Source organism: Chiloscyllium plagiosum, unplaced genomic scaffold (assembly GCF_037043375.1).
Source record: "Chiloscyllium plagiosum isolate Xiang-an unplaced genomic scaffold, Cpla_swu_hap1 HiC_scaffold_4, whole genome shotgun sequence".
Classification (NCBI taxonomy): domain Eukaryota; kingdom Metazoa; phylum Chordata; class Chondrichthyes; order Orectolobiformes; family Hemiscylliidae; genus Chiloscyllium; species Chiloscyllium plagiosum.
In genome coordinates this window covers 113,766,606-113,779,015 of record NW_028270142.1, presented here as the reverse complement: position 1 = coordinate 113,779,015, position 12,410 = coordinate 113,766,606, and the positions used below count along the sequence as shown (strand labels likewise).

Below are 12,410 nucleotides of genomic sequence, written 5' to 3'. Positions count from 1 at the left end.
TACCCTCATAAGCGCCTGGTCACCCCTTCGAAAAATTCAGTTGTTTTTTTCGGCATGAGCTCCCTCTAGCAAAGCAATACTAACTATTCTGATTAAACCTTACATCTCCAAATTGTGATGAAATCCCTCCCTCAGAAATCCCTCCCTCAGAAATCCCTCCCTCAGAAATCCCTCCCTCAGAAATCCCTCCCTCAGAAATCCCTCCCTCAGAAATCCCTCCCTCAGAAATCCCTCCCTCAGAAATCCCTCCCTCAGAAATCCCTCCCTCAGAAATCCCTCCCTCAGAAATCCCTCCCTCAGAAATCCCTCCCTCAGAAATCCCTCCCTCAGAAATCCCTCCCTCAGAAATCCCTCCCTCAGAAATCCCTCCAGTAGTTCCCCTATCACTGATATAGACCATTGGGTGTCTCAATTCCTTGATTTGCCTCTACCACCTTCAAACTCTGGAAGCACATGGCTATCCTCCCTTGTGGCCAGAGAGGAATTAAAAATTTGGGTTTGAGCCCCCTAATTTTCTGCCTCATCTCCCACAGTAGCCTGGGATACAATACATCTGACTGGGGATTTGAGCACTTTTTCACTGCTCGAACCTCCAATACTACCTCATTCCTGAAGTCAAACTGCTCAAGAACTTCAAACCATCTTCCTGAATTCTGTACCTGTGTCAACATCCTCCAGAATGAAGACCGATGTGAAGTGCTTGTTTAACATCCTCCTAGTGTCCACTGGGGTTCCAAACTCATGTTGTCCCCTTGGTCCCTAATAGGCCCTACTCTTTCCCTGGCTTTACTCTTCGCATTGATATACTTACTGAGTGCAACCGGATTCTCTGTAATCTTAGCTACCAGTGTTTTTTTCATACCTGTTTTGCTCTTCTAATTAAGTTCACCCCTGCTCTTGGGCATCTGTTGATTTCCTCAATTTGTACCTGTTAAAAGCCTCTCCTGTACTTATCCATGTTCAGCATCGCTCTCACTCATTCCCCCTTTCCCCACTTCCCTTTCACAGATCCTTGCACTCTGTTCTGCTGTAGGTTTACCCAGGAGTGGCTGTTCCCACTCTACTTTGGCCCTTCCTCCAAGCCAAACCCTTTCTTTACAGACCCAACATACTTTTATGTAAACTCAGTGTCTATTGTGCTAAACCACGTATGAATCCTTGTCTTCAAAATGAAAATATGAATACAATGGGACAATGTCATAAATTAATGCAAGGCAATCATTAGCCCATTTTTTTTAAAGGATTATGCAATTTTGGGAACCATGTGTTTGAAAAGTCAACATATAATGCAGAATTTCCTGTATGATGATAACTGGTATGAGAAAGTAAAATTGAGTATAATCTTAAACCCAGAGATTACCAGAAATATTTAATTATAATTCCAACTCTGTTCCTGCTTCATTCTGAACATTTTGTCTGAAGTAGCCTATCAAATTGCTGCAGTTCAAAAGAATAGCAATATATGCACATGGCAGCCAGAGATTGATTGTATCCCCTTAGTTTAGCAAAGATGTCAATCAATTGAAATTGGCTTTAAAAATTGACTTGTATTCTGAATGCATGTGCGTCTTGTTCCTTTTTCTCTCCTGCCGGAGGTTTACATTTTTGGCTAATGTATTCCAAAGTTCCTTCTCTGATTTAGGTGGTGTTTTAGTTTGTTCATACTCCTTCCCTATCTTAAAGTTTTTCTGATGATATACAGTAAATTCTTAGTTTTAGGTATGCAGAAATTCTAAATCCTCCCTGGTTAATCTAAATATAACTTGTCATTAACAAAATATTAGTTTCATGATTTACATTCAGATCCTGCTCCCTATAATCAGTTCCTTCGTCAAACCCCCATCCTTGCCCACAATGTTCATTTCATTTTTGAAAGAACTTCAAGTCAACCTGGATTTCGATGTGGATTTTTGCAAACATAGGGAAAGATGTCGTCTTCACAGCAAATTATTAATTATGAAATAGATTCGCTGTTTCCTGGCTAAAACCAGTCAACTGTTCATATGTGTGTGCATATGTGATATGGAGTGACATCAATAGTGCAAAATTGTTAACTCATGTATTTTCGAGCTGAGTTGAATCGCTGTTCAGTTGCTTGAGAGAGAATGTAAGTCTTTTTTTTCCCCCCTAGCAGTTAGAGTGCCACATTGAATTTAAAATCTACATACTCACCAGAATATTTACAACTTTTGCAGAACAAGGAATACCTTGAAGAAAAGTTGTTAGCTCGTGCACCTACGATAGCTGAAAGATCAAGAAAGGTAATGTCATTCTGAAGTTACATCAAGCTCAATGCTCATTTTGTTTCCCTTTCAACAGGAGCTGAATGTCTCCAGTATTTTCTGCTTTTATTTCAGATCTCCAGCATTTGCAATATTTTGCTTTTACATTATTTGTTTTGATCATTTTCCTTTTGAATTTCTTTTTCTCATACAAAAAAATTATTTGCTCAGCTGAAAGTTCCAAAAGGAGATGAAAACTAGGAGGAGAAATCCAAAAGATCTGGGATTATTTTCAAGCAGAAGTTTATGCATTTTGCACTGTTTGGCTGAATGCTGCTTCTGCATCCAGTGGTGTTAGAATGTAACTAATATTCCACTATTCCATTTTATAACAAAAATAAGCTGGTGAAAATGTATGAAATGTAAATACTGGAGGTGTGATGCAGGATGTTCTAAATCTTTTTCCATTGTAGAGCATTTGGAGGTATAATTTCATGAGTCATTTTTCATGTCAAATGATCCCTTTTACTCAACAATCAGCCATGCTTGCTCTTTCCACTTGTTAACTATTTAAAGATCCTTCAAATTACACATCCCCTCAAGTTACACTGGTTGAGTACTACATCACCATGAAGTCTCTGTCAATCAATTTTCTTGACTATCGATAGCTTCCGTCTCAATGTTGGCTCTATCTTTTAGTCTTCCCTCATAGCTCAAAACTCTTTGTTTGATTATCCTATTTGAACACACATTTTTCTAAAGCTATCTTTAGAATAATTAGCTTTGCTATTCTTGGCAAAAAAATCTTAAGAACTCTAATTTTCTCTAGTCCAAAACCATGCAAGATTTGAGTTCTGCTCTTATCTGTGGTATCTTCTAATATTTCTTTCACAGTAAAGGACGGGCTGCAAGGAAAAGTTTATTGTCACATTAGTGACCCCTCCCTCCTCTTTAGAATTTATTATTGAAATAGAGACTGCCTTCCTTGTGTCTTAACAATTAAAACCAAAAGTGTGTTTCTCATCAGATCCATTTGACCTGAAAAGGTAAGTTCAAAGATCAATTAATTTAATGAGTTTCAAATATTAAAGCCTCCAGTTTTAAACATGTTTTCATTTCTCCTCTTATGGCATCCAGTGCCAGTCAAATAACTTTGAATTTGCCAAATCCTTACTAATTTGAATGAAATAATGTGAACCCTCAAACACCTTCTTTCCAATAAGGAGAATGCCAGTTCTTTTGTAAATTGTCTGATCTCCTTAACATTGCAGTAGCTATTGGCTTTGCTTCATCAGCTCTATCTTTCCTATAGTGAGAGTTATAGATCTGAATGCAAAAATTTGTTTGTAGATTGGCATTTACTTCAATATAGCGCCAGCATAAACTTTTAATGGGTCCTTTACAGAGTATAAAACAAGACCCAGAAGATTTAATTTGGCGGGGATCTGGGTTCGATTCCAGTGTTGGGTGACTGTGAAGTTTGCGTATTCTTGCCATGTCTGCATGGGTTTCCTCTGGGTACTCTAGTTACCTCCCATAATCCAAAGATGTACAGGTTAGGTGGATTACCAATGCTAAATTGCTCATAACATCCAGGATTATGCAGGATAGGTGGATTAGCTGTGGGAAATAAAAAGTTACAGGGATAGGCAATGGGGGTAGGTCTAGGTGGGCTGCTCTTCGAAGGTGTGGTGTGGAGTCAATGGGCCGAATGGTCTGATTCCATACTGTAGGGATTCTATGATCCTATGACATCCGGTCTGTGAAATCTGTGCAGTCTCCTTGGATAACTAACAAGTTAGTCCTACAGACTCATGGTAAAGTTCCAGGCTAGATGGACACCAGTCAGTCTGTCATACCTAAGTTGACTTTGCAGTGGAGCTGTCCACCTAATGCCACATTCCTCCTTATTGCCTTGCACACACCCTTTCTCAGATAAATCAACTCCATTCTTTCACCCACATCTCTGCAATTTTTTTCTCCTTGAATTTTTATCCAATTTACATTTTGAGCGTTTTTGAGTCCATTTCTGTCATCCAAATTGCACATTCGGTTTTTAGAAAAAGTTTTTCCTTATGTTGCTGCTGGTTCTTTTGCAAATCACCTTAAATCTGTGATCTCTGGTCCTTAAACAATTGGAAAAAGTTACTCTTTACAGTTATAAAGAGAGAAGGCAATAAATAAGCACATTAAGCTGCAGAGATGATGGATCCACTGGATGTGATCTTTGAAAATTTCCTAAATGCTAGAATGGTTGCAGCAAATTAGAGATTACTAAATGTACTGCTGTCATTCAAGAAAGAGTAAGGAAAAAAAACACTAAGCTGTCATCGAGAAAGTACTGGAGTCTATTATTATGGTAGACTTGAGATGCAGTTCAAAAGCTTAGGATAACGCAAAGCAAGCATGGTTTTATGAAAACAAAGCTAAGATCAGACTCCCTACAGTGTGGAAACAGGCCCTTCGCCCCAACAAGTCCATACCGACCCTCTGAAGAATAACCCACCCAGAGCCATTTCCCTCTGACTAATGCACATAACACCATGGGCAATTTAGCATGGCCAATTCACCTGACCTGCACATCTTTGGACTGTGGGAGGAAACCCGGAGAAAACCCATGCGGACACTGGGAGAATGTGCAAACTCCACACAGACAGTCACCCAAGGTTGGAATCGAAACTGGGGGTCCCTGATGTGCTTAATGTGTGTGAGGCAGCAGTGCTAACCATTGAGCCACTGTGCTGCCCAAAGTTGTTGGAAAATTGTAGTTTGGTTGTCCACAACTTAAGTATTGCTGAGAAAAGAAATATTTTGTCAAAACTACTTGGCTTGCATTCATCAGGACAATTTGCAAGAAGTAACAATGTGGAGGGAAAACAGCATTATTCTCTGAAAGGTGAGTGCTAATTGGACGGCAAGAGTCATGTAGAATGTGCCAGTTCGATGATTGCTTGAAAGTTACCTGCTAAGCTTTTCTCTTAAAACATTTTAAATCAGGCATGCTGCTTCTGATTGGCCAAACCATGGTCATGAGAATTAAACCAGAGGATAACGGTCTCCTTTTTTTTGCATTGGAATAGACCTAATGTATGTTCCTGTACATTTTATCTACAAAGACCAAACTCATGTATTTCTCTTCATTCAATATTATGTATAATTGTGATTGGTAACATTTGCTAAATAATTGCAATTGTTCCAAGAATTTTCCTGACCATCAATCTGGGTTTATTGGTGTGGTTCATTTCAATATTCTCAAAACTGCATATTAATTACAACTGAATCAACAAAACAGATGACAGCTATCCTCTGGTGAAGGCATTGTTCTGAGAAATAAAAATCAACATTCCTAGTTTAAAATTTAAACGAAGTTTGGGAGCCTAACTGCATTCTCCGTGATGATGTATCTTGCTGTGAACAGATCAGCACACTCCTCTCATGCACTAAAAATGTTTTCCCTTTTAATTGATATTTCTAAGCTTTGACAAAATGTATAGCATGGTAGGTCAAAAGGGAACCAATAGTGTAGTGGGCCTAGTTTCCAAAGAGTGTTTGGTAAGGTCCCACATTCAATTAATAGATGAAATAAGGGATTGTAAAGTTTGTGCAGTATGATCCCATTTAAAAATGGGTTAATGGATAGGAAGGAGAAAGTGAGGACTGCAGATGCTGGAGATCAGAGCTTAAAAATGTGTTGCTGGAAAAGTGCAGCAGGTCAGGCAGCATCAAAGGAACAGGAGAATCGCCGTTTCGAGCATAAGCCCTTCTTCAGGAAAGCCCTTCTTCTTTAGGTCATTCCTGAAGAAGGGCTTATGCCCGAAACGTTGATTCTCGTGTTCCTTTGATGCTGCCTGACCTGCGCTTTTCCAGCAACACACTTCCTATCCATTAGCTTAAAAATAAGACTAGGCTTTCATCAGGCATTTTTATGTTGGGAGATGAGACCTGCTTTGATTAGAGGGGCAGAGGATTCAGGAGGGGGGAATGTGTATATTTATAAAGCCAAAAAAATGGCATTGCAGGGCAAGTAATTTAATAATGAGGTCCAGAGTGGGTCACAAAGCATCAGCCTACAACCTAAAGCTAGAGTAATTAGGATCAAAAGAGAATATATTTCCCTGTACTTAAATGCACAATGCATTTGAAAGCTATTCTGAAGTACAGAAAATGAATTAAGATTATGAGAGCATCTTTTTTTTTAAAAAAAGCATATTATTCATGGGTGCTTTAATCTTTGAGAAACTCAAATTTACAAAAGTAGCCATGAAAGAGAATTCATAGTGTATGGGGACAGATTCTTGGAACAATGTATTATGGATCCAACTAAGGATCAGACTATTTTGGATCTGATGATATATAATGAAGTGGGTTTAATAAAAGAGTGAAAGATCCTTTCAGGCCAACAGCGACCATAATATGGTAGAATTTAACATTTGGTTTCAAAGGCAGTAACTTGAGCTGGAAGCAACGGTGCTAAACTTAAATAGGATTACTTACATAGAGATGAGAGCAAAATTGACTACAAAGCTGATTGGGAAATGAATTTAGCAGAAAAAATGGTTGGGGATCAAATGCAAATGTTTAAGAAAATATGATTTTGAGACGCTGGTGTTGGACTGGGGTGTACAAGGTTTAAAAGGTCACAACACCAGGTTATAGTCCAACAGGTTTAATTGGAAGCACTAGCTGCTCCTTCATCAGATGGCTGCAAAGAATAAGATTGTTAGACACAGAATTTACAGCAAAAGTTTACAGTGTGATGTAACTGAAATTAAAAATTGAAAAAAGACCTGGATTGTTTAAGTCTCTCATCTTCTAGAATGACCATGTTGGTTTCAGTTCTTTCGTATGTAAATTGCAAAACTTTTTTTTAAAAAGTTACATTCTCAAGTGAATTTTTACATTTAGATTACATGGATTAATGTAAAATTCTGTAAATCTGTTTTTTAAATTAGAATCAATCTGATTATTGTGGCACAGACAGCCTCACAAAGGGAAACTCACACCTTCAATACATTATCTGGGCTGACATGATACCAATTGTTAAAGTTCATTGACATGATACCAATTGTTAAAGTTCATTTGAGAATGTAACTTTCTTTAAAAAAACGTTTTGCGACTTACTTATGAAAGAACTGAAACTAACATAGTCATTCTAGAAGATGAGAGACTTAACAAATAGTCCAGGTCTTTTTTTTTTCAACATATAATTTCAGTTACATCACACTGTAAATGTTTGCTATAAATTCTGTGTCTTACAATCTTATTCTCCTTCAACCACCTGATGAAGGAGCAGCGCTCCGAAAGCTAGTGCTCCAAACAAACCTGTTGGGCTATAACCTGGTGTTGAGATTTTTGACTTTAAGAAAATAGTTCATGACCCACAGCAAAAATATATCCAACCAGAACTCTAGGGAAGGGATAAACTGACCATAATTAATCAAGGAAGTTAAGGATAGTATCAAATTTAAAAGAAAAAAATATGCTATGTGGCAAAGAACAGTGGTAAACCAGCGGATTGGGAAATTTTAATAACCAACAAATGGTGACCAAGAAGTGTACAGGGAAAAATCAAACTTTTGAGGGCAAACCAGTCATGTAAGATGTTTAAACATCAAGTCGGCGCCACTCAATGAAATCATGGCTGATCTGACTATCCTCTACTCCACTTTCTTGCCCGATCCCTATAATACTTGTTTAAAAACCATGCCAGTCAAAGCCTACAGTATATTCAATGACCCAGCCTGTACAGCCTTCTGTGGTAAAGAATTCTACAGAATGACTACTGTGTGAGAAGAAATTCCTCCTCACTTCTGTCTTAAATGGATGACCTTTTACTCTGTGATTATACTTTCTAGTGCGAAATTCTCCCACAAGACTAAGCAACCCCTCTGCATTTACCCTGTCAAGTCCCCTAAGAATCTTGTAATTTCAAAAAGTCTTCCGTTATTCTTTTACACTGCTAAGCCCTTGCCAAACTGATCCTCTCCTCATAAGAAAATCTCTGCAGACCTGGAATTGACTTATTAAAATTTCTCTGGACTATCCCCAATGCCAATATATTCCCTTTTGATAAAGGAAAAAAATTAAACAGTATTCCGCATGTAGTCTGACCAGTATATTTTATGCTTTTGCAAGATCTCCAATTTTATACTCCACTTCTTTCATAAATATCTGCCATCAATCATCTTTTCTGCTGAACTCCTTTCTTAATCCACTGCACTCAATCCTATTAATTATTCTTAAGTTTCGTACAGGTGCTTCTGCCCCAAGTTTCTTCCCTTAAAACTGAATGCTAAATTCTACCATTTTTGGTCACTGTTTTTAGCGGTCTTTTATTTTGACATCATTTACAAAACCTGCATCTTTACACATGACCAAGTCCAAAATAGCTTAATCCTGGTTGGATCTGCAACATGTCATATGCAGGATAGTTTCCTAAGACATTCTATGAATTCTTCCTCATGGTTACCACTGTCAACTTTATTTTCAATTTACATGAAATTTGAAGTCATCTGTGATTTAATGTACTAATTTGTTTTACATATACTCATTATCTCATGATTTATTTTCTACCCTACGATATGGTTAGTGATAGGAGCCTACAGTCTATTTTCATCAATGTTGACTTCCCTTATTTCTTACCTCAACCAATATGGATTCTGTATCTTCCTTTCAAGATCATTTTCTTAGTATTTTGTTCTATCTTGTGCTAACAAATCTATCCCATCAACGTTTGAAAAGTCACATGCCTAAATATTTAGTTCTCAGCTTTGATCTCCATCTTCTGCTTCAGATCCACATGACTGCTGTTCCTCTGGCTACAGTGAGAATACTTGTTTGACAGTTCTCTGCGGTATTGAAGGTTATTTAGCAACATCTGTACAGTAGCATAGTTCTAGACCGGGGGTTCATTCCTTCATATAAATGGTTTGTGTTTTTTGTGTATAATTTTGAGATGAAGTATATATCCCTCCTCGATATTAAAAGTGAAGGAATCAAAGATCAAAGTCTTTAATTAAGAAGGAGATTCCTGAATTGTTGTCCTTTTGTTTATGCTGATCAGGTGAGAAGGGTTCCAGGTTCTAGTGGTCGATTACACAAGACAGAAGATGGCGGCTGGGAATGGAGCGATGATGAATTGGATGAAGAGAGTGAAGAGGGAAAGGCTGCAGTCTCTCAGTTGCGGGTAGGTCTTTAAGCCAAGGAAAATCAGCAATATAAATGATTCCAGTATGCAATTCATCCAAACAAGTGTGGGCTGAGAAAGAAAGAAAATCTCTCAGAACCTCTTGAACTGGTATAAATTACATGAAAGAGAATTATAAGTAATTTCCTGCTTTTTTTTTGTGCAAATGTCTTTTTTTCTATTAGAATTATTTCTGCTTCACCAATCATTACTGCCAAAGGTGAAGACCAGGCAAATCAGAAACAAAAATGTTCCAAATGTTTATTTTGCTACTCATTCATTATCTCTTGCTTGCTGTCTCAATATTTGTTGTAAAGCTAATCAAAACATTGGAGTTTACACAGTTGTCTCATGAGGCCCCCAAGTTTTGCCATCCACCCTCCTCTCAAGTCACCATAACATTTGTTCTTGATGTAAGCTGACCACATCCAACTTCACTACCAACTTTCAAACCTTCTTTCTACATCAGACTATCAGATATCTAATAATGGATGAGCAACTATTTCTTATAATTAAATATTGAGAAAACTAAAGTTAATGTTTGTCTTGTCTATCACAAACTGCATTTCCTCACCCCTAGTTTCACTGTCACTTGGTCATTGTGTCAAGCTGAACAAACTGACTGATTGCAACTTTGCATCTTGTTTTAGCCTGAACTGAGCTCTCGGCGCCACTACTGTCCATTACAAAGACTATCGACTTCCTGTTCTGCAAGATCACCTTTCTCCTTTTTGCTGAAATGCTCATATATTTTCCTACTTCCATCCTTTATTCCAATGCACTCTAGCTGACATTCCAAGTTTTAATGTCCTTGAGGTCATTCAACTTCTGCTGCCCCATTCCTAACTATAGCCATCTCCTACGATTCATTTCAGTCTTTGCTGACCTGGTATAAAATTCTCATCTTTAAGATTGGCCATGCTGTGTAACCTTGTCTGGTCCTACAATTTTCCATATGCTGGTATTCCTCCAACTTTGACACATTCAGTATCTCCTCTCTGCCATGCAATAGACAGTAAAGAAGGTTACTTCAGTGCAGAGGGACCTTGATCAGATAGGCCAATGGGCTGAGGAGTGACAGATGCAGTTTAATTCAGCTAAATGAGAGGTGTTTCATTTTGGTAAGGAAAATCAGAGCAGGCCCTGTACACTTAATGGTAGGGTCTGGGGGAATGTTGCTGAATGAAGGAACCGAGGGATACAGGTGCACAGTTCTTTGAAAGTGGAGTTGCAGCAAAACAGGGTGGTGAAGAAGGCGTTCGATACACTTGTCTTCATTGATCAGTCCATTGAGTATAGTAATTGGGATATCATGCTGCAGCTGTATAGACATTGGTTAGGCCACAATAGGAAAGATGGTGTTAAGAGTTCAGAAAAGATTTACAAGGATGTTGCCAGGATTAGAAGTTTATAAAATCATCAGGGGTATGGATAGGGTGAATAGCTAAGGCCTTTTCTCCACAGTAGTGGAGTCCAAAACTGGAGGGCATAGGTTTAAGGGGAACTGTTTAAAAGGGACCTGAGGGGAAATGTGGTGTGACTGGAACGAACTGCCAGTTATAATATACAAAAAGTGTCTGGATGGATAGATGAATAGCAATGGTTTAGAGGGATATGGGCCATATGCTGGCAAATGGGACCAGATCAGTTTTTAAGATCTCTTGTCAGGCATGGACAAGTTGGACTGAAGGGTCTGATTCTGTGCTATATAACTCTGGGACTCTAACATTATGCTTTGAGGTGTGGGACTAATTTCTCCTATCTGTCCATGTACTTTCCTTTTGACCCAATTTTCCTCTTGTTTATAGCTGTGTGAAAATTGATCTTCTAAAAGTTGATCCATGATTTTTGGATTTGTTTTTTCTAACAAGAGTAGACATTTTAAAATTAGCATAAAAGGCACTGAACCAGTAGGGTGTGATCAGCCAACAGATGATGAGTATTTGGTCTTTATTGTTTATCATGCGGAGTGACTTACATAGTCAGTCAATAAAGGTGGTCTTGCCTATGGGAATCCCAATACATAACTCAACAGATGAGAATGTCCTGTTTTGTGTATAGATGGATGTCAATCCAGTATTGTCTAAAACCTATTTCTGTAGAGAAAATTATTGTTTTAAGAGTCACCATCTGTGCATTCCCTTGCTCCTCGGGACTTTAAAAAAATATATTTTTCTAGTCACGAGATGTGGATGTCACTGTGGGCCTGCATTTGCTCTCTATCTCTAACTGTTCTTGAGAAGGTGGCAGTGGGCTGCTACCTTTAAAATCTGCAATCCATTTGGTATAGATACACCTACAGTCAGTTGGAAGTGAGTTTCAGGAATTTGGCCATGTATCATTGAAGGAATAGTGGTAGAGTTCCTGGTCAGGATTGTGACTGGATTGGTGGGATGCACGCAGGTGGTGGTGGTGGTGGTGATCCCACGCAACTGCCTTTTTTTTAATCTACCATCTCTGAGGTAATGGGTTTGAAAGAGCTATCGAAGCCATGGTGAGTCAACGTGATGTACCTTGTAGAGGAAGTACAAACTATGCTACTGTGCATCTGTGATGAAGGCAGTGAATGTATGATAGTTGGGGAATCGATCAAGCAGACTGCTTTGTTTTGGATGGTGTCAAACGTCTTAAGTGCTTTGGGAGCTTGAAATGATCCCAGCTGATATCAGTACTGAGCAGGCCAGATCCCAGACTGAAACCTGGTTTGAAGGATCATATTTTGATTTTTATTTGGTTTTGACAAGTTGATCACTTAAATACAAACACTTATTGCTGCAGGTTTGGTGTTGTTAAAAGTATGTTGCACAAAACAAATGAGAAAAGTTAAATCAAACCATTTTCATATAAAGCAAGTTTAAAAAATTTGAAACACAATTACAATTTCTTTGTCTCATCAGCATTCGATTATAACATCTCAAACATCTCTATTCTGTCTAGTTTGCCATAGCTCTGGTTTTAATTCTCCCGTCTTTAAAAAAAATCTGATTGGCTCTTTAGCCTTT

At 38.3% G+C, this 12,410-nt stretch overlaps 1 protein-coding gene across 2 annotated transcripts in view; it reads left to right on the top strand.

Moving 5' to 3' along the window:
• Window positions 1–12,410, top strand: part of LOC122548925 (serine/threonine-protein kinase OSR1) — a 182,298-nt gene that overhangs the window by 130,927 nt on the left and 38,961 nt on the right. For both annotated transcript variants that reach the window (XM_043687910.2, XM_043687911.2), the window contains exons 10-11: window positions 2,196–2,261; window positions 9,286–9,408. In XM_043687910.2, the coding sequence (XP_043543845.1) occupies window positions 2,196–2,261; window positions 9,286–9,408 (189 nt within the window). The remainder of the gene's footprint in view (window positions 1–2,195; window positions 2,262–9,285; window positions 9,409–12,410) is intronic.